This window comes from Solea solea, chromosome 15, assembly GCF_958295425.1.
Source record: "Solea solea chromosome 15, fSolSol10.1, whole genome shotgun sequence".
In the NCBI taxonomy this organism is placed as follows: Eukaryota; Metazoa; Chordata; class Actinopteri; order Pleuronectiformes; family Soleidae; genus Solea; species Solea solea.
In genome coordinates this window covers 22,081,004-22,102,176 of record NC_081148.1, presented here as the reverse complement: position 1 = coordinate 22,102,176, position 21,173 = coordinate 22,081,004, and the positions used below count along the sequence as shown (strand labels likewise).

Below are 21,173 nucleotides of genomic sequence, written 5' to 3'. Positions count from 1 at the left end.
TGGGACAGCTTGATCCATGTGTGTGTGTGCTGCCTTACTTGTCGTGCACATTTCTGACATACAAATCTAAGTGTGTTGCTTTTTGTGTGTTTTTTGTGAGGATTGAGTTGAGTATATAGTGAATTAGGCATAATTCCTGTCCTTTGCTGCCAATAGCATTCGCCTACCCTCCACTTTTGTCACGTTTGGTGACAAAAATTATAACCGCACAAGCTCAGAGGACCAGTGTTCTGTCCCCTGATTGGAATAAATGTGAGATATTTGAAAAGTCCCCCTCTGAGACACAAAAGAAAAATGACCTCCAGCAGGGACACAAGGAAAAACAGATTTCACAGAATAATTTCTATGCTGCCATTGGAAAATTAAAGTCTTTGTCACTTTGTAGACTGCACAGAAGTCCATAGAGGAAATCAGTGATTTCATATCATGGCGCGCAGGAGGTATTAATCCACTTCTGCCTCCATTTGTAATTTCCAAAGTTTTATTTCATGACTTTGGTGGTTTAAAATATGAGCTATGTGAAATAAATGACACAAATCTACCAAATGAGGCCGCAGTAGACCAGCAGCTCTTTTGTTCCCATGAGCTTAAAATGCTGATTTTCTAAATGGACTTTGGTTTGGGAGAGTTAGTGGTTAAAACCTCAGTTTCCTGTTAGAAAAGGCTGTTTAATGACAACATAAAGTCATCTTAATCCAGGCATATATTCTGAGATGTTAGCTTCTAGTAAACATCTTCTGTTCCTGTCTCAGGAAGGTTCTTCAAAAAGTCTTGAACATCCCTTTAAGCAACTACTAGATTGATTCTTCTTAAATATGCCATGGAACCTCTAGCATGGCTGTGGACTTGCAGCCTAAATGACTGTAAAGTGTGTAAAAGTGAAGATCCCCCACCTCACGCTTCCAAATTCAGTTAGCACCAACACTCAAAGTGTATTTAATATGTCCATTGCAGGCTATTGAAAGACTATGGTGGTCTAAAATGGTGGCTCTCTTTTATTGCTCCAGAAATAAATATAAAAGTCTCATTTGTGGGTAATAAAAACAACAATTCATACAATCAGTTATTTTTACAATTATAATACATCGGGAAAATTTTACACACTGGACCTTTTAAAGGCTTTTTTGTGTCAAGTTTCTATTGCCTGTGTATTAAACTCTACATTTATCACTCAAATCCAGTCACTCTGGTCGTGTACGTTTCAACATTCATCCCTAATACTGCCATCGCCAAATCAATCTTGTACAAATATAATGCCATTTGTGAATAGGGCTCTCTCCATATGCCTTTGAACGTTGGAGTACATGAAAAATGACATCTCTGGCAGTCTTTTAAGTTGCTGTTCACATCTTACACGTCCCATGTCTATATTTGCCTAAGAAGGCCATATTCAAGACGTGCAGCAGGGATTTATATAAAGAAAAAAACACACATCAGGAGCCTTTTAATGTGAGTCATTCTTAAATGATGTATTGAATGTGCTGGAACTCTCAGTCTTTATTTTCATAAACACTGTGACAAGACTCTGTGTAATAAACTGTATGTGGTCCTCCTCCTTTCTGTTTCTCTGGGCAACTCACGCTCCCCGCTGATGAAATAAATGTCAACACAACCACTTCCTTTCTTCGTTTTTTCTTCTCCCTCTCAGACGGTTAATCCATGTGCAACCGCTGTGACTGTGAATGTGGAGAAAACGGCGATAACCAAAGGCTGGGTCGGCACCCACCAATGGGTCGCAGGAGATATCTTTGTGGTCCCCAAACGAATTTGGAAGTTTTTATTCATTTACAAATCAGTTTACCAATTGGAATTGATTTGTTTCGGGGTTATATGGCTGTAAATTGGTGGCTACATTATGCACAAATGTGGGTATAGTTTGCCATCTTTGATGCTTTGAAGCTTAAACCTTCATAAATGAATGAATAAATGTCAAAGTGATGAATTTAAGAAAGACTTCAGCATTATTGGAGATACACTTTAATTTAGAAGGATGTTTGGGGTAAAAAGCCATTTTTCCTTTTACACCAGATTCCTCAGTTAAATATTGAGATTTTGGAAATTTCCTTGCTCAATGTTGGAGATAATTAACGGACGTTTTCTGGATTTTTAAGTCTTTTTAACTGATCTCCAGTTCGGTATCATTCTTTTGTGGAATTCATGAAAAGATTCAGTAAAGTCTTGCCTAATAGTGCTAGAACTGTATAACACATGTACTGCATAAAAAAGAGGTTTAGTACATTATTAAGTTCCCGGCATTGCCTGAGAATACGTGTGTTTTGGCGAATCGTCTTTTATGTGCGTCATATCCAGCAGCGACCAGTGTGGCCTCTTTTGAATCTTTTTCTGTTTGTTTCGTTGCCTTACAAAAAGTAAATGTCACGATCTTCTCCTTGTACGATTGGACACAGACGTTCTGGTTTCCTCTGTATTAGATTTAGTTTTCTGTTGTTTTGGAATTTATGGACACGGGATTTTCAGCTGTTGTGCTTTGTAGTTCTTGCCCTGGCCACCTTTTCTCGATTTGCTTTCCTTGTGTGTCACTTCTTTCTTTCCCCACCCTGTCTTTGTCTAGTTTCCCTCCTCGTGATTGTCTTCCCGCCCTGATGCTTTTCACCTGTGTTCAATTATCCCTGACTCCCTCATGCATTTATAGTCCCTGTGCTCCCCAGTCTCCTTTGTTGGATCATCTGTTCAGTTGGCTTTTATCCTGTTAATCCCCCCCCCCCTTCACTTTGGACTTATATTTACCTGCCTTACCTTCTACCAGTTGAAGCTTCTTGTGAGTCGTTACAGTATAAAATCTGCACCTTTCCTGCGTTTAAAATACACAATTTGTGTGTTCAGAGGTTGTTATTGGCACATTTTGTGATCTTTAAGCAGAGCCTGGCTAGCTGTTAGCCTCAGTTTATGCTAAGCTAGCATAGCTTGCTAGCTAGCTTCTCCTTTAAGTCCAAGCAAGAAAGTATTTTTTCTTTTTTGTGTAAAACAGTGCTATATTAACTTATCAACACTTTTGTGAACAATTGATTTTATGGCTGCGGTGATTAATTTATTAAGATATTATGAAATGAATTGCCAACTATTTTGATCATCAATTAGAGTATGTTTTGTTTTCATAATTAAAAGCAGCTGTCTGATTTTTCTGCAGCTTGTAAAATGTGAATATTTTCTGGTTTCTTTGACGCCGATAACAAAAATCACTAAAAACTGAATCATTTTGATTTTGTGGTCAAACAAGACATTTGAGAATATCATCATTTCTCAAAGTGTTCAACAAACCACTTCAATTAATGAAAAACATAATTGACAGATTAATTCATCATGAAAATAATAGTTAGTTGGAGGCGTAATTGATTTGAATCCCCAATCGTTTAATCATAAGCTTTAAAGAAGTTGGAAAAAGATCATCAATCCTCCATTGTCATCTCAGGTTTTTAATTTTCTCTTACAGTAAATGCATAAATGCATAAATGAAAGAGCAAACCTGTCCAGTGATAATAAGCCATACCTCAGATCTATATGCACCGATGTCAGCTTGACTCAATACTTTATCATTATGATCTATATAGTAGGCACTCTCACAGATGGATCTGGGTCACATCCAGATAACCATCAAATTTATTTGCAGGTTGAAGTAGCTCCGCCATGTGATGCATGTCAGCATATCTGTCAGGACATTTGTCTTTTTTGGACAACCATTGTACTTTTCTTTCCACTTTTATTTGCCAATTGTGACTCACTGAAAAAGACCCTGAAAGCAGAGATTTACCCTCTGAGCGCATTCGCAGATGCAGCTTCAGGATTTAATTAGAGGCTGCAGGGGGCTACTTACGCAGCTGCTGTGCAAAATTTGAATGTTGAATATTTGCTATGATCAAGTCCATAATCTGAATTCTTATCCTCTGACCTAAGGCGATGTTCTCCTTGTTAAGAAATGTCATGTAAGAAATGTCCTCACACCCCAGTTAAACTGGCCCGTGTGAATAGAAGCTGCAGAGACTGAGGGTGAATGTTAATGTTAGTGGTAAATTAAAGTGTTTTCATAATGTATAATACTCGTGAAAACATCAAGAAAATAGCAATTCATTTCCCGTATTTTACTACTTCCCACTTAATCTTCGAAAGTGTCATGGGCTCAGATTAAATAATGATGATAAAAGATGTATTACAGTACTGTAGAATGAAGTAATTCATAAATGAATAAATAAATCTGCAGTCACCCAATCAATGTTGTCAAAAGAAGTAACAAACTTGTTTCTCAAAGTAGTTTTTGTTTTGAATTCACGGTGATAGAAATGACACCTTTCTTTACATAACACCACATTCCTAATATGATTAGTTGATTTTGAGTCAGAATGAAACAATATTTTCATAATATTTAAATAAATCTCTTTAGGTTGACTTAAAAGAAGACGTAAATCTTGTCTTTTTACTGTAGCCTTCAACAGCCTTTAGTTTTATTTCAAATTTAAAACAGGGTTTTAACCTCTAGACTCCAGCCTTTTACCTTTCATTCCTCCCTGTGTTGTGTATTTTTTTGTATTTGCTTTTTAAATGTTATTGTGAAACACTTATATGATTGCACATAGTTTTTATATGCAAATGTTATTTAATATGATCATGACTGACCTACAGTTTGAATGTTTACAATCCTGTTGCCTGTGAACTTGTCGCCTATAGACTGCGACGTCCTTCATCCGCCTTCCTTTGACCTTGCTTACATTCCACGATCTCGCGTGTGTCTTAAGAGAGGGACTCGTCGGTAACGGCGCTGATTGAGCAGTATTAGCCGTGAATGCAAAGCAGCACGTTCTCATTTCTTCTACAGGCGAAAAGGAATGCAGATAATGCCGCTTCCACGTAGAATTTATGCACACACGACCGTGTCCTCGCTTTAATCCAAACATGTACATGTGTGTGAGCTTCTCCTCCTTTTAAAAAGAAAGAGAAATACATTTGAAAGTCACCAGGAAGTGTCCCTGCTGCAGCAGGTAAACATAATGAGGTCGATTACGCTGTCCTGACTTCAACAGTAATTGTGGCTCAATTAGTTTTGTTTATATTCTGTAATTTTCCTGCTGCTGTAACGTGTTTTGATTTTCCATTAACTGGTTAATTAGTAATACAGCTCATGCTCAGGCTGGAATGCTAAAATGTTACAGGAGGGGGAGAAAAAATCACCTTCTGTTACATTAGAGGCTTTAAAAGAGATTTGGGTTGTGAGGCTATTTAAAGAAAGAGTTGTTTTTGGATACTTAATGGGGTTTTTTTCCTGGTTTTAAAATATATGACCCTCAGCTGATTCTCACTTGTTTTCAATATGGGAACATAATGTTGCTGCCATGGTGATCAAGATAGGATTAACCCAGTTGTGGTTTGAATTTCTACGTTTGAAACCGCGAGTTTGATCATGAATATCATATTTATGTGTATAGCAGTTTCATAGCTGGCCTTTCTGCATGGAGTGTGCATGTTCTCCCCGTGTGTGTGTGTGTGTGTGTGTGCGTGTGGATTTTCCTCGGGTTCTCTGGTTTCCTTCCACCGTCCAAAAACATGCAGTGTGAGAGTCAATAGTTGTTTGTCTCTATATATGTTCCTGTGAGGGACTGGTGAACTGTCCAGTGTTTACCCCACCCATCGCTGTATGTCCCCCCCACGACCCTCATGTGGAGGATTAAGTGGTAGAAGATGGATGGATGGATGGATGGATGGGTTTCATAGCTGTTTGCTGGCTTCTGTTTTCAGATATTTAGAGCATCAATGAGAGATGTTTGTCACCGATGTCAATTTCTAATCCAGTTATATGTCCTGTATTCTTATATGTAAGCGAAATTATTTTTCATTTGGCAGGAACTGAAGATAAAAACACTTATTTATAGGCATACTACTAATTATTATTATAAACTGTAAATTTACACAAGTGCAATATACATATATATATAATATCCCATGTCTTAGTGCTAATATCTCTTTATATTTGTACTTTTTTGGTAATGCATGTTTCTGCGGGACAAATAAAGGATTATCTTATCTTGTGTCAGAATGAGCCTTTCATATTTATATCAGGGGCCGGGTCAGCTCTATAGAGGCCACCATTTTGGACCACCATGTTTTTACAGTAGCCCTCAATGGACAAACTAACCGTCTTTTTTGAGTTCTGATGCTAACTGAAGGCTACATTGGTTTGTAACGTCACTAGTAAATGTTAGGGATGTACAGTAAGGCCGAAAAGATCATTGTAATAAAAAGAAAATCATAATAAATGCCAGAGAAAAGATTTATTTTTACCCTGAGTGAAAGTTGGAGAACAAAAAACTACAAATGCTTTTACACATCTGAGGAGGGGGGGGAGCAATCATATTCTTTGTCTGCACAAAGCATAAACATTCCTGTTTTAAGAAAATTACATGACATGATAATTGATGTTTTTGCTGGCATTTTGTTATGCTGTTAATGAGCAGTGCGACTCATAAAGGAAAGAGTGGATTCTGATTACATTTTCTGGGGTGGTGGTGGTGAATAAGTGATTAGATTGTGGTGGAATAAGGTGATATTAATCATCTTTAAAATGTGGTGGAGGTGTTTTGCTTTCTCTTGTTCCTACACATGTAAAAACAAACACTGTGCACATTTGTTTTGGTGCAATTATATATTTGAATTCTAAGGTTTGTGGTTGGATGACGTTCCTTTCTCTTGCTGAAATTGACATTGTTGAATTAACACGTGCTCATTCCCGGTCTGTGAGGTCTAAATGGATTGCGAGGAACACCACTGGAAGTGTCAAAGTCTTTTATTAACAAGATGTCTGCCTACTACTTTCCTTTTTATAGCTGCTTTTTAATGGCACTTTAGCCACAGCCTGTGGTCTCTGTCATGCTGCTCAGTCTATCTCACGTAGCTTTTATGCACCACTAAAACCAACAAACCACCGTGGGTACATGTTCAAATAACCCATTAAAAGTAGGAGGTTCCTTTTTATGCCCCTGTTAGGTTATTATGCACTGTGGAAAAAACAGGGGGGCCCGGGGGGGCCGGGGGGGGACTCTGGGCCACCGCCTTCACGGGCCGTTTGAAGTTCAAGAAGAAATGTCGTTGTGATGGTGCGGGAGTCGTAACATAATTTCATCTTCAAAGGAAACAAACTTCTCGCTCACTTGAAAAGCGGTCAGGAGCAAGAGTAAATATGTCGTACATAACTGTGTTTTTTAGTTTTTTCTGCTGCCCCGCTGAACTCTTACAGTACGATGACACGCTTGCATATGCAAACGCGGATGCTTTATGTGCAGGTCTCGGGGGGGATCAGTAAACAGGCCTGATTCACAGTAGAAGAGACATGTGGGCCTTTGTTGTGCTTTGTCGATGGCAAGTGTGTGAAGCCTCAAACAGCCTCTCCGCGCTCCCGCTCGGCTTCATCTCCACAGCTCGTCTCTGGGTTTGTTGCGTTTGCTGGGCTTCAACCGGACGCCGGCTGGCTCTGCTTACATTATAGACGTACTCCGTAAGAGACCGTGGGAGTGTCGGGGACAGCCTTAGTTGTGTGGTGGAGAGGAACTAGAAGGGACGCTGAAGGCTCCGAGGGAATTGTGGCTGTGATTCCCACAATCTGCTTGAAGCTAGAAGTCAGAATCCATACATTACATACTTGTATGGATTGGTATACGTGTTATCTGATATGTACAGATATAAAAACTTACTTTTGTACAGAACATAGAGCAGAAAAAGTTGTGAAAAAGTCATTTGGAGAAGGTCAAAAAAATAGGCTACTTTTAGAGTGTCCAGTTATCACTGAGCAGTGGGGATTGGGTACCTTCTCGAACCAGCAACCCTATGGTCTCAAGCCAAATACCCTTGGAATTCATTCATTTAAAATGTGAAAATGAGATGACACATGGCGGAGAAGTGGCCAGCAGTGTTGCCTTACAGCAAAAAGACCTAGGTTTGCCACCTGGTCTTTCCACAAAGGCCTTTCTATGTGGATTTTGCATTTTGTGGGTGTTCTTGGGGCACTTGTGTGAGAGTGAATGGTTGTTTGTATGTTTGCCCTACGATGGACTTCTGGATGGATCATATGGAGGATAAAACGGTAGACAATGAATTCATGAAAAGATCCTTTGTACTAGATTTAGCTCCTGGCTATTTTCAAATGTTAATGCCCAGTTTGCTGCGTTACACAAAGCAACTACTGCACTGAAGTTTCTTGCAAAAATGGGGCATTTTTAATTGTTGGCTGAAGTATTTGCTATATGAGCTTTTGATTCTCAGAACGAAGACACTCCATTTTGGTAATTATTTAGTGTCTGTCATGATCCAGCCTCGTAACCACCGCTTACACTGCAGAACAGTGACATGCGAGAAATACTCATATAATAATAAAGTGCCAGATAGTCCCAATTAAACAGTTGAGCTGGCGACAGCAACTGCTCAAGTTATGAAGAATTGCCTTTGTGTTTAAGTTTGCCAACAAAGTATAATTTGTCTTTGGTTTGAGTGGCTTCTTTTGTAAATCAAACGCAGGCTTTCTAATTTTAGCTTCTTCAGTGTGAACATGCTTTCTTGTTCTCTTCTAGGATAAATGTTGACCAAATTAGACATTAAAGATAAAAAGACACTCGTCATTTATCATTTTATGGAAGAAACAACTAGCCGATGAAGTGAAAATAATAAATAGACTCGTAGTAAAGGAAGAGTAGAACGATCAATGTTTAAGAGAGAAAATGAAGTGTGGGAGAAAACAGCAGCAGCAGCTTCAAGACGGAGTATGTACAATAAATAGAAAAGAGATGTGGAAAGTAGAATATATTTTTTTTTAACGCCAGTTGTTTTGTTTCTTTTTAAAACTCCATTCCTGTCTGAACATGTCATAAAGTTCCTTCTGAACTTTGCGAGGGCATCAATTATTGCTCTGTCAGAGGCTGAGGTCCTATCGCGGAGGGTCTTTGGGGACAGCACGTCTCCTCACAGGAACAAGAGCAAGCTTTTACTGTTTCTCGCAGTGCACAAACGTAATGGCGCTGTGCTATGTATAAACCCTCCCTGCTGCCTTTTGTTGCACTTTTTCTTTCTTTCCTTCAAACATTATGGCTGTGCTTGAATTATTGAGGACATGACGGAGCAGTTTTGACCCCCGTCGCCGACGTCTTTGTCTACCTGTTGACGAAATCTACTGTGGATGTTTCTGCCATTGTCGAGCCCAACATTTAATACAGTTTCTCACAGAATGAACCTTAAACCGTTCAAGTCGATTGAATCTGTGCTGTCTATCTTTTCACAGTTGGACCAGAGGAGGCCAAACAGCAGGCGGGAACCAACCAACCACAACGCCATGAGACCACTGTTCCTCTGCTGCTGAAGGGCAAGGAGCGAAGACCTCTCAACCAGCTCAAAGCCGGGGTAAATACTCACAAGGTCGCTGCACCACACCGGGTTAATTGCCAATAACGTGGTTCAGACAGCAGAGTATAGCTGATGCCAGGGAGATTACAAAAGCACACATCTTTTTCTTTGCCATATCCACCGTATTCAAATTCCTCGCACGTCGCTCGGTTCTCTGCCTCCCTCAGCTCTGTTCATCCTCTCTGTTGTGGCGTCTGTCCTCACTTGCTCCCCCCTCCTTTGTTTGGAGTAAGTCCTCAGTGTTGTTTGTTGAATAAGAGCCCGTCCCGCAGGCGGTACATGCTGCAAAATTGTCCCTGCTACTCTTCTGCCTTTCAACAGCTCTATACGAGCGGAGGGTACAATGAGGAGCGCGAGAAAGATGCTGCAGCTGCCTCGCCGATTGTGTCGTGTCTTTCCTGGTCTATACGAGGCCCAGGCCTCATGTAGGCAGGTAGCTTCTTCCTGCAGGTGTGAATGCACATTGTTTTTGAGAACTCCTGTGAGGTCGAAGACTTTCACAATCTCTGATCATTGTGTAGACGGAGTCTTTCGCTTTTAACGTCACGCTGTGCATCAGTGTCTCCACTCTTTGTGTCAGTGTCTGGACTTTGAACATGCGTACACATACAGTTCTTGTTTTGTTCTTGTTTGCTTAAAGCCCGCCCCATACAAGAGGATAATTGGCCAGATTCTAAACTTTTGTTTAGAACCGTAACGTTGATTCCGTCTTCTCAGCCATGACTTCAACCACAGTTTCTTTTGCGTTTCTCAGCACACAAAAAAGCGATTAACTGACGACACCAACAATCCACCTCCATGTCTGTTTATATTCTGAAGTCACGTTAAATCATGAAAAATTCAGTGAGATCTCAAATCCCCGGAATCTCCTCCCAGGAATTGTTTCCATTACAATATAATACCTCGTCATCGTGGGCGGAGTCATCACAGCACGGCTGCATGAAACTGCCGTGACTTGGTTTTACACCTGACACACACAGACTAGTGACTTGTAAAGCAGTTGTTTTCAGTGTAACTGTAAAAAGACTTCCTGCATGAACGGATCGCAGGTCCTCAGGATTAAAACGTTGAAAATCGGTGACAAAGTTTGTCGCGTCTGTGGTCTCCCACGTTTTTTAAAATCAAGTCCGATTTGAAAATCCTCTCGTGGGGATTCAGGCTGTGTCTTTTTTGTCTGTCTCGCTTCTGATTGGCCCAAAAGGACTTTACAGTGATGGTTATATCGCCACCTGTTGACTTGGCATGCTTGTGACAGCACTCAACATGAGGTTTTTTGTGTTTTTAATATGGACAACTTGTTTCTGAGAACTTGGTGTGTGTGTGTGTGTGTGTGTGACAGGATTAATTTTGTAAAACCGATGCAGAAAAACTACCCACTTGCCTTTGCATGGATACGGCACAGCATTAACAATCATGTCAGACTCTCTAGGCTGGGAAAACAAGCAAAGAAGAATCTCTAGAGACGGGAAATGTGTAGGTGTTAAAAACCTCCTGAGAAATCTAATGTTTTTTCCTCTCACACCATCAGAGTTCTTTTCTTTTTTTTTTGCTCCTTTCTCAAGGTCGGTCAGTATAGAGGAAGGACAGGGATGTTAATTACAAGATGACTGTTTACGGCAAACATGTCACATAGGAGTGAGGAAAATTAAACTGGTGCTTTTATGGAATTAATTATGGACCCTATTATTATATCTCCATCAGATATGCGTGTGCTTTTTAGCTGCTGCTGACACAGACCATTCTTGCGGAGGAGATAGAGAGGCTTCTTACAGTAGGCTGTCTATAAGCTGACCCTCGCTAAATTAAAGTGACCGCTAGGGCAGCTGGTGATTGTCTTATCGAGAGACCCAACCTCCCCGGATAACGGATTTATATAGCTGCCCCCATGTGTCAATAGAAGGTTATCAAGCAGCCGTAAAGCACCGCAGAGTCATTGCTTACAGTCTTTGCCGGACCGCTGATATGATATAAACTCTCCACACACACACACACACACACACACACACACACACACACACACTTAACTTGCAGCTGCAATTCCACACAAGAAAAGCACACAAGCTCTCAGATAAAGCTGAAGGCCACTTTCTGAGAGAAAAAGTGTTCGCCTGAGGGCGGCTGTTAGCAGACGTAAGAAATGTCACTGCAGAAAGAACACAGTTCACACATGCACAATTCCTCACTGTGCATGTCTCGGGCTGTCGTGTTACAGGATCAGCTGTAAGGGCAAGGTTTCACACGGATAACTCTTTTCACAAATGTCTGTTTCTAGCTTTCTTTCTTCGTGGGGGGACGTCACACAGGATTCAATCGTTAGCGTATCCCAGGCATTCAAAATGTTACCATTAAAATCTCCTGCATCACTGTGGCTTTGTGGTTTCTGCACTGAACCTTGACCTTTTAGTTTAAGTGCTTTCATGTATCTGGACTTTTGAATTTTCTAAAAATACTGAACACAATTTAGTAGTTGTTTAGTAGCACTAGAGCTGAAACAATTAATCAATGAATCGATTATTAATCGATTACTAAATTAATCGACAACTATTTTGATAATCGATTAATCGGTATCTGATTGTTTAAGCTTCTTAAATGTGAATATTTTCTTCATTACTTTGCTCTGGGTAATAAAGAAATCATTAAAAGTGAATCATTTTGGTTTATGGATAAAACAAGACATTTGAGAACATCATCATTTCCAGGTTTGATGAACGCCGATCAACATTTTTAAGGTTTTCTATTTTATGGACCAAACGATTAATGGATTCATTGAGAAAATAATCGTTAGTTGCAGCTCTAGTTAGCACTCTTGCCTTTGCAATAAGAAGACCCGGGTTCGAGCCCTGGTCGCAACAAGGGCCTTTCTGCATGGAGTTTGCATGTTCTCCCCGTGTGTGCTCGGGTTTTCTCCCACAGTCCAAAAACATGCAATATGGGGATTAGGTAAATTGGACACTCTAAATTGAACGTGAGTGTGAGAGTGGATGGTTGTTTGCCTCTACAGTACAGTATGTGGCCCTGTGATTGACTGGTGATCTGTCCAGGGTGTGACCCCGCCTATCGCCCTATGTCAGGCTGAGGTTGGCACCAGCGCCCCTTGTGACCGTCCTGTGGAGGATAAAGCAGTAGAAGATGGAAGGATTAGTAGGTTGACTAACCTACTAATCTTTCATAGTATGATTTAAAATCCCCAAAACATCCCATGGTTTCTGTTGGTTTAATAACACAGAAAAAAACCAAACAAGCAAAACCAACAAAAAAAAAACTGTCATCAGCGACTATAATTTGATTTCATGAAGTCACAAATGGCTGACTTTCAAAAGACCCTAAACATTATTGAATAGAAAAAACCGAAATCTGATAAATGTGATCCCAATGGAAAGCAAAGGGTAGTGGGAAGGCTTTTACCGTCAGGTTCAGACATAAAGAGTGAAGTAATTGCTTAAGATGGAAGAAGCTAACTTACTAAGACGCTTTGAAAAATCAACCTTAGTGTCATTTTAGAATTAGTCATTTCTTCCGTCTGCCGTCACGATCCTATCCGGAGATAAGGGGCCACACCATGTGATTCAGGACTCTGATGTCCATGTCTTTGACTCTACTGTAGATCCTAATTGTGCCGGCTGTGTGTTTGAAGTCCCTGTGCCGCTGCGGAGTAAATGTGGAACAGAGGGGCAGATAGGATCTTTTTCATATGCAACTGCAAGGCGGATAAGAATCTAAATATTAAGTACCTTTTCAAAACTTTTTGCAAAAGTGCTGAATATAGGATTGAAAATGAGATGGAAATGAAGAAAATCTCTAGACGTTTGGCTGAAGTTGTGAAAACTTTTTTGTCCTGCACAGACTTGGGAAGTGTGGGATGTGGAAGTTTTCATCCTGTTCCTCCTCCTCTATTGTGCCTCGTTGCCACATCCTGCCTTGTGTGTCAGAGCGAGGTGACGTGGGACTCCAAATGTTGAACCACACACGGGATGTGTGAAATTTGGGCACCACCTCTCGAAAAGTCATGTTCTTGTTTTGTGTGTGTGTGTGTTTCAGAGTTATCCTGCGTCACTCCAGCTGCTGGTACGTGCAGAAGGTGAACAGCTGATCTTGTTGCTGGAGAAAAACGAGTGAGTCTCGCTCTGATTCATTTTGATTGTCTTTCCATACTCGTGCCAATAGATGAACCCACACTCCCTGCTAAAGGCCTAGTCCACTTTTAATGGTAATTTGTTAAGAAAGGTAAACTTTTATTTTTTCGGTCCTTTGTGGCTTAGATTTGGTTGCATTACCATTTAAAAAAACATATTTGTGACAATGAAAAGTAAATTACTAAGTAAACATTACATTTGTATTTAACTTTTACAGTTAAAAAAAGGTCTGAAGGGACCATTGACCCCCCGTAAATCTTCATTTTATCAAATCTGGCCCTTTGGACACCCCCGCTCTACACAGTATCTTGAGCACACAAACAGCGTCCACGATAAAAACAGCACTATGTGTACAAATGACTTGATGTGAAACAAATAAGACAGGTGTGCAATTAACAGTTACAGTGGGAGAGGGTTTTTGCTACTGACGCATGTGGCAGCCATCCTGGCTTTTGTGAGGATGCTCCAACTTTCCGAGTTGAGGCACGACTGTAACACATCAGCTTTCCCTCCTCACGTGTGTGAACAGGATTATTTTTAAAACAAACAAACTTCTCAAAAACATCTTTGTCATGCAAAGTCAGCAGGCGGTAATATAACTAACTAACTAAACCGTTAAACCCTTTATTATCCAGTCGGAAGACAAAACAAACTGTCAATTACATTTTATTTGTACAGTATTGGCGCCAAATCACAACATGCATTATCTCAAGGCACCGTGTCGCTCAGGTAGACAAACAATATATCTAGCTCACAAAAGAGAACTGATAATGAAGTTGATTTACTCCTTAACATTACACTGGAACACTAAGTAAACAAAGCACATGAAAATGTGTTTTGTGTAATAGGGTTTGGTTCGCTTCAAATGCAGGACGTGGACTTCAGCGCAGGGCATTGTGGGTAAACACAACCAAAACATATGCATGATAGAAATGGCTGAGCCCATTGTTGCAGCTCTTAAGATTAATTTTTCATTAATCCCCTTAGGTTAAGTATTCCTCTGCATTTGACCCATCCTAGAATTAGGAGCAGTGGGCTGCCACACTGAGTAGCACCCGGGGAGCATTGGGGGTTGGGTACCCTAGCCCTTTTTTGGCCAGGTGGGGATTTGAACTGGCGACCCTCCGCTTACAAGCCAAGTTCCCTTTCCACTTGGCCACGGGCTGCCTTATGTGGAGGAAACAGAAGTTGTCCTGCATTAACCAACAGATGAGCCAGTTTTCTCGTTCATTCTTTGTCCTTTGTCTTCTCCTTCAGTAATTCTTGACGCAGCGCCGCCTTAGGCGAGGAGGGGAATTACGTTATTCAAAAGGTTCGGTTTGTTTCACTAAAGTGCGAAAGTGTGAAAGCAAACTCGGACCGGCTGAATGTTGCAACCCCCAATCGGACCGAGTCTAGCGGAGCCTGGGCTCTAAAACGCTGGTGTATCCAGAGCAGAATTTGTGTTCTCAAACAGTAATGGAGTATCGTGTGAACGCAGCATGAGTCTGTTGATATTATATATGCGAAAATGAGAAGGAGTTGTGTGTGTCTCAGCTGTGATGTAGTGCATTCGAGGAGGGAGAAAATATCGTTCCAAGTGATTGGACTCTTATGGTTCCCCTCTCTCTCTCTCTCTCTCTCTCTCCCTCCCTCTCTCTCTCTCTCTTTCTCTCTCTCTCTCTCTCTCTCTCTCTCTCGCGCTCTCTCTCTCTCTCGCGCTCTCTCTCTCGAAAGGGCCAAGAGATGAAAGCTGATAAAGAATAAGGCAGAAGAGGGTTCTGAGGACACACTTGTCCTCCCCTCCTCTGCTCTGCTCTCTCTCTCTCTCTCGCTCCTTTCATCACTCCATTCCCCTTTTAGACCTGCGGGAAAATAACAGTGAACTGTGAAACAAGTGGTGAATGTCATGCAGAGTTCATAAACGTGTGGATCTATGTTCCGTGCCCACGCACAAAGTGTTTGCCGTAAATAAACCGAAGGAGAGTTGAATCATGTCAGACTTGTGCTATCTTGTGGTAAAAGGTTATTTTTGGGAGTTGTTCTGTGTCTGAGGCCAAAGGATGACGCTGCGTGTCCAGATTGTAAAGAACACTGAGGCAAACTGTGAATCTTATTTGAAATTGATTGGAAAATCTGCAGCTGACGAGGAATCGCGCGGTAGTCGTTGTAATCAATGTTACTTGTGTTCAAAAACAGAGATGATGCAAAACTTTATCGATAACTCATTTTACTCTTCCAAGAACGGATGAATCATTCTGAAATTAAAAACGAGATCTCTGTTTTCAGCTAATGTTTATCGCAGCACTATAGTGTATTCTGTGTCACCACTTTTTTCACGACTTCATTACCTGGTGGGAAAATGTCCACATCGTCGCATCCCTGCCGCTGACTCAGGTCCTGTTTGCCCGTGTTTCTTATTCAGAGAGAATGGAGATGCTATATTTATTTTTTTTTTTTTTCACCTGCTGCTTTTTACAACACAAATACTGACTCGGCAATTATCGACATCTGGCGACACATCCATCACCGTGACTCTGGATCACACGCTGAGAGGCAACTACTGCTGCCCACATTTGAAAATGAAACATTTGATCATCTCTGATGTTCTGTTAATCTGAGACGACCATAATTATCACTATATAGTATGAAAATGAGAGTAATCTGCAGTCCCGCTTGTTCCTTATTATGATGGTTTAACTGAAATAGACGTCTTATCAAAGTCTGGAAATGTTCTGGTGCACTCATTATTACTTCATGCAAACACTGTTTTGACTTTAATGTCAATAAGTTGTATAATTTACAGTATGTCCTGATTTGATTTGCTAGTCTGTGTCTCCAAATCATATCTTGTCAGCCTTTTTGGGCCAAGCAAATTATCTATGAATGATATAATTAAAAAATAAATAAATAAAAATACACAAGTCATAGTAGACAAAGAGATTAATTTGTTTTCAACCTGTCCCCTTGTCTTATTCCTCCTCTCCCAGTGAGTCCATTAGCATTTGTTATCGTCATATTTTATCAGATGGAGGAAATCGGATGAATACATCTCTTCTCGGCCATTAGCAGCATGGATTTCTAAAAAATCAGCATCGTAAAAGCATATAAAACCTGACCTCTACGCACAACCCTCACACAACACAATCTTAAAGTCTTGCCAAACAAAACAAAAACTTCTTATAACTAAAATGTCACTGCACAGAATGAGGGAAAATAAAGTGGGTGTCCAGACTGACCCCTCGGTTCTCTGTTCTCCGTGTGAGCTCCAGTGACCTCAGCCTCAGCTGTGAGTCATCTGTCACCAGCCTGAGGCTCAGCAGCAGCAGCAGCAGCAGCAGCAGCAGCAGCGAGCGAGCTGTCATTGTCATCCCTCCTCTTCCTCCCCGTCAGACCAGATGTGTCCTCTGATATGACTTCACCAGTTGAATCAGCTGAGAACAGGTGGTCTCTGACCTCTGTGTGTTTCTGCTTCGTCACGGCTGCAGTTTGATAAGACGAGTAAAAGGTGAACGAAACAAACCGATGACGTTAGATTCGTGGCAATAAATCTACATGACTGAATTTTCCTCAAGGCAACCCCTCTCCATGTTTAATGCCCCAAGGCTGTGTGTTTGTGGTACTCAGTACTGTTCATATCCACGGCTCTATTCATGTGTTTTCAATAGGAATGATATGAATGAATGAAAGATAACTTGATCGGATATCTGAAAATAGATAAACCTGTTAATCTGACCCTAAATATGGCATAAAGTCTTCACTAAGCTACAGACTGTAAAAATTTTAACAGTAAATACATTTAATACAGCAACAGCTTAGTAATTTAGTTATGTTGTGGTTTGTTTATTTCTCCTTTTATGTGATTAGAATATTTGTTTCACAGTTACAGCATTGTATTTTCATTTTAAATGGCTACTTATGACTATGTGATTTGTTTAAAACTTAGTCACCTTTTCAGCTCAGGAGGTGGAGATGCCAGGAGGTTTCTGACCCCTCTGTATGTGGTAATCCAGACAGGGTAGGTGAGGCAGGCTATGTTTAGGGTACCTTTTCTAACACTTCTCCCCTACTGGGGTGAGCAGTGTGGATCCTTGCTGCTCAGTCATGGGTGCAGCCACGGAAAAGCTCTTTCTGCCTCATCCAAGGGCTTAAACCATCATCAAACACCCACCACCTGTGTGCCGGGTTGTGGATAGGGGCTTCCAGACTTCATGATCCTGCCCCCGTCACCTCTCCCCAATCGCCACAGGACTTTGTATCCAGGGTGTGACTGGGGTGCGTTCCATCTTTTAGCGCGGGGAGACTGATGCACCTGCAGCCACCACCCGGTCCTTGGCAGACAGGGATCTGGATCCAATTAAAGTATTGCTTGAAAGTGAACAGTACAGAAGTTATTCAACTGTGATGCTACTTAAGAACAAAATGCTGAATCAGGCAAATAAAAGAGAGCGAACAAACTTATTTTTGAGGAACATTCATTATATACTTGTACAGAGTATAAAGCAAATAAACTCAAGAGATTAGGATGTGGGGCCTCTCTGTGCTGAGTTACGGCAGGGTTTCTGTTTGTTTGTTTTTTTTTGTTTTTGCTTGAATCTGCTGACCCTGTGCACTTTGCTTTTTTGGCACCGCTCCCCAGAACACCTGCTCCAAGGCCAGTGTGAAACGATCCCGGTCCTCCCTTATACAAACACGCGTCCACATCCAATTAATAAACTGCTGTTTGTTAACCACTTGGCCCCGTCCCAGGAAAAACAGTCTGCAGGAAGACAAATCACAACAAGTACAAATCTACCGAGCGGACAGAAATCAGTGGGCTCCAACTTTGTTATGTTTGTGTGTGAGGAGAAAAAGTATAGTTACAAAAATACAAACAAGTAGTTTCCAATAATGTGTATGTTACACATCAGTGTGTTTGACTGTAAACCTTGTAAATTCTGGATTTATTCCACAAAGCTTGGGCTGAATTTGTTGGGTTTTTTGTTTTTTTACGAGGCGGTGGAGGCCACTTGGATCAAACTGTCTCAACATAATATAAAATAAGCTGTGAGTAACAGCTTCTGTATTTTTTAAGACTCTGTCACTTTTACAAGGTGCCACCACAGGTGTTTACATTGTCATGTCAGCTTTATACCCAAGCAGCCTTGTTTTGAGATAAGCTCCTGCACCAGGCTTGTGTGTGTGTGTGTGTGTTTGTTACTGTGTGTAACAAGGATGGGTTAAATACAGAGGTCAAATTCACGATCACAAAAAAGACTCATTCTAATCTACTACAGCAGTTGGCGTCATTTTAAGGGGAACACTTTTTTTTAGAATGAATGAAATAGAAAAGGTTTTCCATGTGGATGATGTGCTTCATGAAGGATGTGTTGTTATGTTTTCTTTCCATATCAGAGCGATGGAAATGACACGGTTACATGTAATATTTACAGTTCGACTGGTTGTGCAGTGGAAGCAGGGGCTGGTCAGACGTGCAGACCTGTGCTAGCAGCAAATGCTGTGATCTATAGCATTGATCAATGGCCCAGCAGGGCAATTTGAAATGATTAATGGTGGTCGCGTAAGACATTCCACATTAGTCTTGATTAAAGACTTCAATAGCACTGTCTGGGGGACCACGGTGCTCATACTGTACATGTGAGTGTGTGAGAGCGAGAGAAGAATAGACAAAGAGCTGCAGAAAAGTTTCATTGTGTTTAAAAATCACAGATTCCTGACAACAGCGGATAAAACCGGACACATTCAAGAGTGCATGAGTCAAAGCCTCAGCTTCACCTGCCATCCCAAGTTATTCAGAATTATTTTAAAGGCAACCAGTGAGACAGGTTCTCTCAGATTCAGGTGTTTCTTGCAACTGATTCCAAGCAGATAAAACGGCATTGGCTTCAAGAAGCTTTATATATGAAATAGAAACACATCCTGACGCAAAGGGAAAGTTTGTACAAGTAGATAAGAGACGCTTGGTTTCCAACACCTTGCTCTTGTGTCCAAATATGATTTTAATCTGGTTAAGTTTATACTTGTTGTTGATGTGTTTCCAGGGAGATTTTATCACTCTGACAATGTGCTTTACATCATCTATGAGAAATCAAGAATGAAAGGGGAAAAAAGAACAGAAAATGATGGCAGGGGCGTTTCCAAGCATGTTAGGGGCAACTGGGACATGGAGGCCCAACATAACACCTTTTCACAGAAATGATAATACATAATTATTTATAACATTTTATGTATTCCGTCAGTCTAAAAATACATTACCATATAATAAATTGGATATTTTAATGGACAATAAAGGACGGAACCCTACAGATGAAACATACATGTTCAATTTAAAATTGGATGTACAAAAATGGCATAAAAATATTCTACAAGTACATGATTTAAAAGTACGTTAATGGATTCATTAATAAATGATGAAATTAAAATGCCCTTTATGGTGTTTTGCAGCTCCCCAAGGGGGCCCCACTCCATCTTTCATCTTGGGGCCCCGGGCAAGTGTATGCCATTCTGCATCCTTGAAGCAGTTTTGTAGGAGTTAACTTTTTTTTAATTGGTTTCAACTTTCATGCACATGTTTTGAATAAGATGAGGTGGCTGTTTTTGGTGTTTTCGGTGCAAACTGCTGCTGAAAATATTGTAATAATAAAGTAAACGTGTGTTCACTGTCGTCATATTGTATCCTTGACAACCTCTGGAAATGTTTTGGTCAGTCGGATCAATAATCTGCCCTCAGTTTATTACTGTCCGATCACCCAAAGCACATTTTTATCGTCAGATCTAAATGTCAAATGACAGATTGCCACTAAAGGAAGTCAGTGTTCCCCTGGTGACACATGCTAACAACCCTAAATATAGTTTTCTTCAAATCTATAGTCATCGTGTGCCACTTCAAGTCCTATTCAAGTGTGCAGTTTTCATTCAAATGCGTTCTGTTTTAGTTTTTTTCTCTCCGTCAGCTTTTCTCCTTGAAACACAATGAGCTGCATGTGTACGTATAACAAGCTCCGTGAAAAGAGACCATGCGTTTCCCTGTGAGAACATTTCCTTTCATTCTTCTGTGACAGGAAAGAAAAGAGGAAAAGGAGCCCTTTTGAAACGCACGCCACATCTAAACAAAGTCATTATGCTCTTGACAAGGGAGGGAAAGAAAAAAACATCCCCATAGCAACATGATCTGATTTCTATAGGAAAGATGCACATTAGTGTAATAACGTCGATGACAATGCACATGTGGTACCACAGAGAAAAAAAATCCCACTTTTCCTCCAGACTAATTAGATCTGTCAAGCGCGTGAGATAAGCTGAACTCTACGTTGCTCTGTCTTTTGTCGCCGCTCTTTCATGTGGGAAAGAATGATCTCCTCTTGCTTGTTTGGCTGTCAACTCGGATGCCAAATCACGGCTGTGAAACAAACTTCTCTGCTGTCTGAGGAAAATCTCTGCCGACCTGTAACAAACTCCGCAAGGTCGTGATCTGCACATGTGCCGTGATGTCGTCAGTTGCCCGTTCACTTCCTCTTCCTCTTTTCCTGTCCACGTCCATGTTTTTTTCCTAACCCCTTCATATCATCCTCCTCCTCCTCCTGTCCCGTCCTTCCACGCCCTTCACACGTCCTGTCACAGTAAATTAATTTATCAATACGAGGTTAAATTCGGCTCGCCTATAAGCAG

The 21,173-nt window shown here is 40.8% G+C and overlaps 1 protein-coding gene across 2 annotated transcripts in view; it reads left to right on the top strand.

The window, feature by feature from the left end:
• The window catches only part of adam12b (ADAM metallopeptidase domain 12b), a 100,297-nt gene that overhangs the window by 7,106 nt on the left and 72,018 nt on the right, over positions 1–21,173 (top strand). For both annotated transcript variants that reach the window (XM_058652315.1, XM_058652314.1), the window contains exons 2-3: positions 9,272–9,390; positions 13,432–13,505. In XM_058652315.1, coding sequence (XP_058508298.1) covers positions 9,272–9,390; positions 13,432–13,505 — 193 coding nt within the window. The remainder of the gene's footprint in view (positions 1–9,271; positions 9,391–13,431; positions 13,506–21,173) is intronic.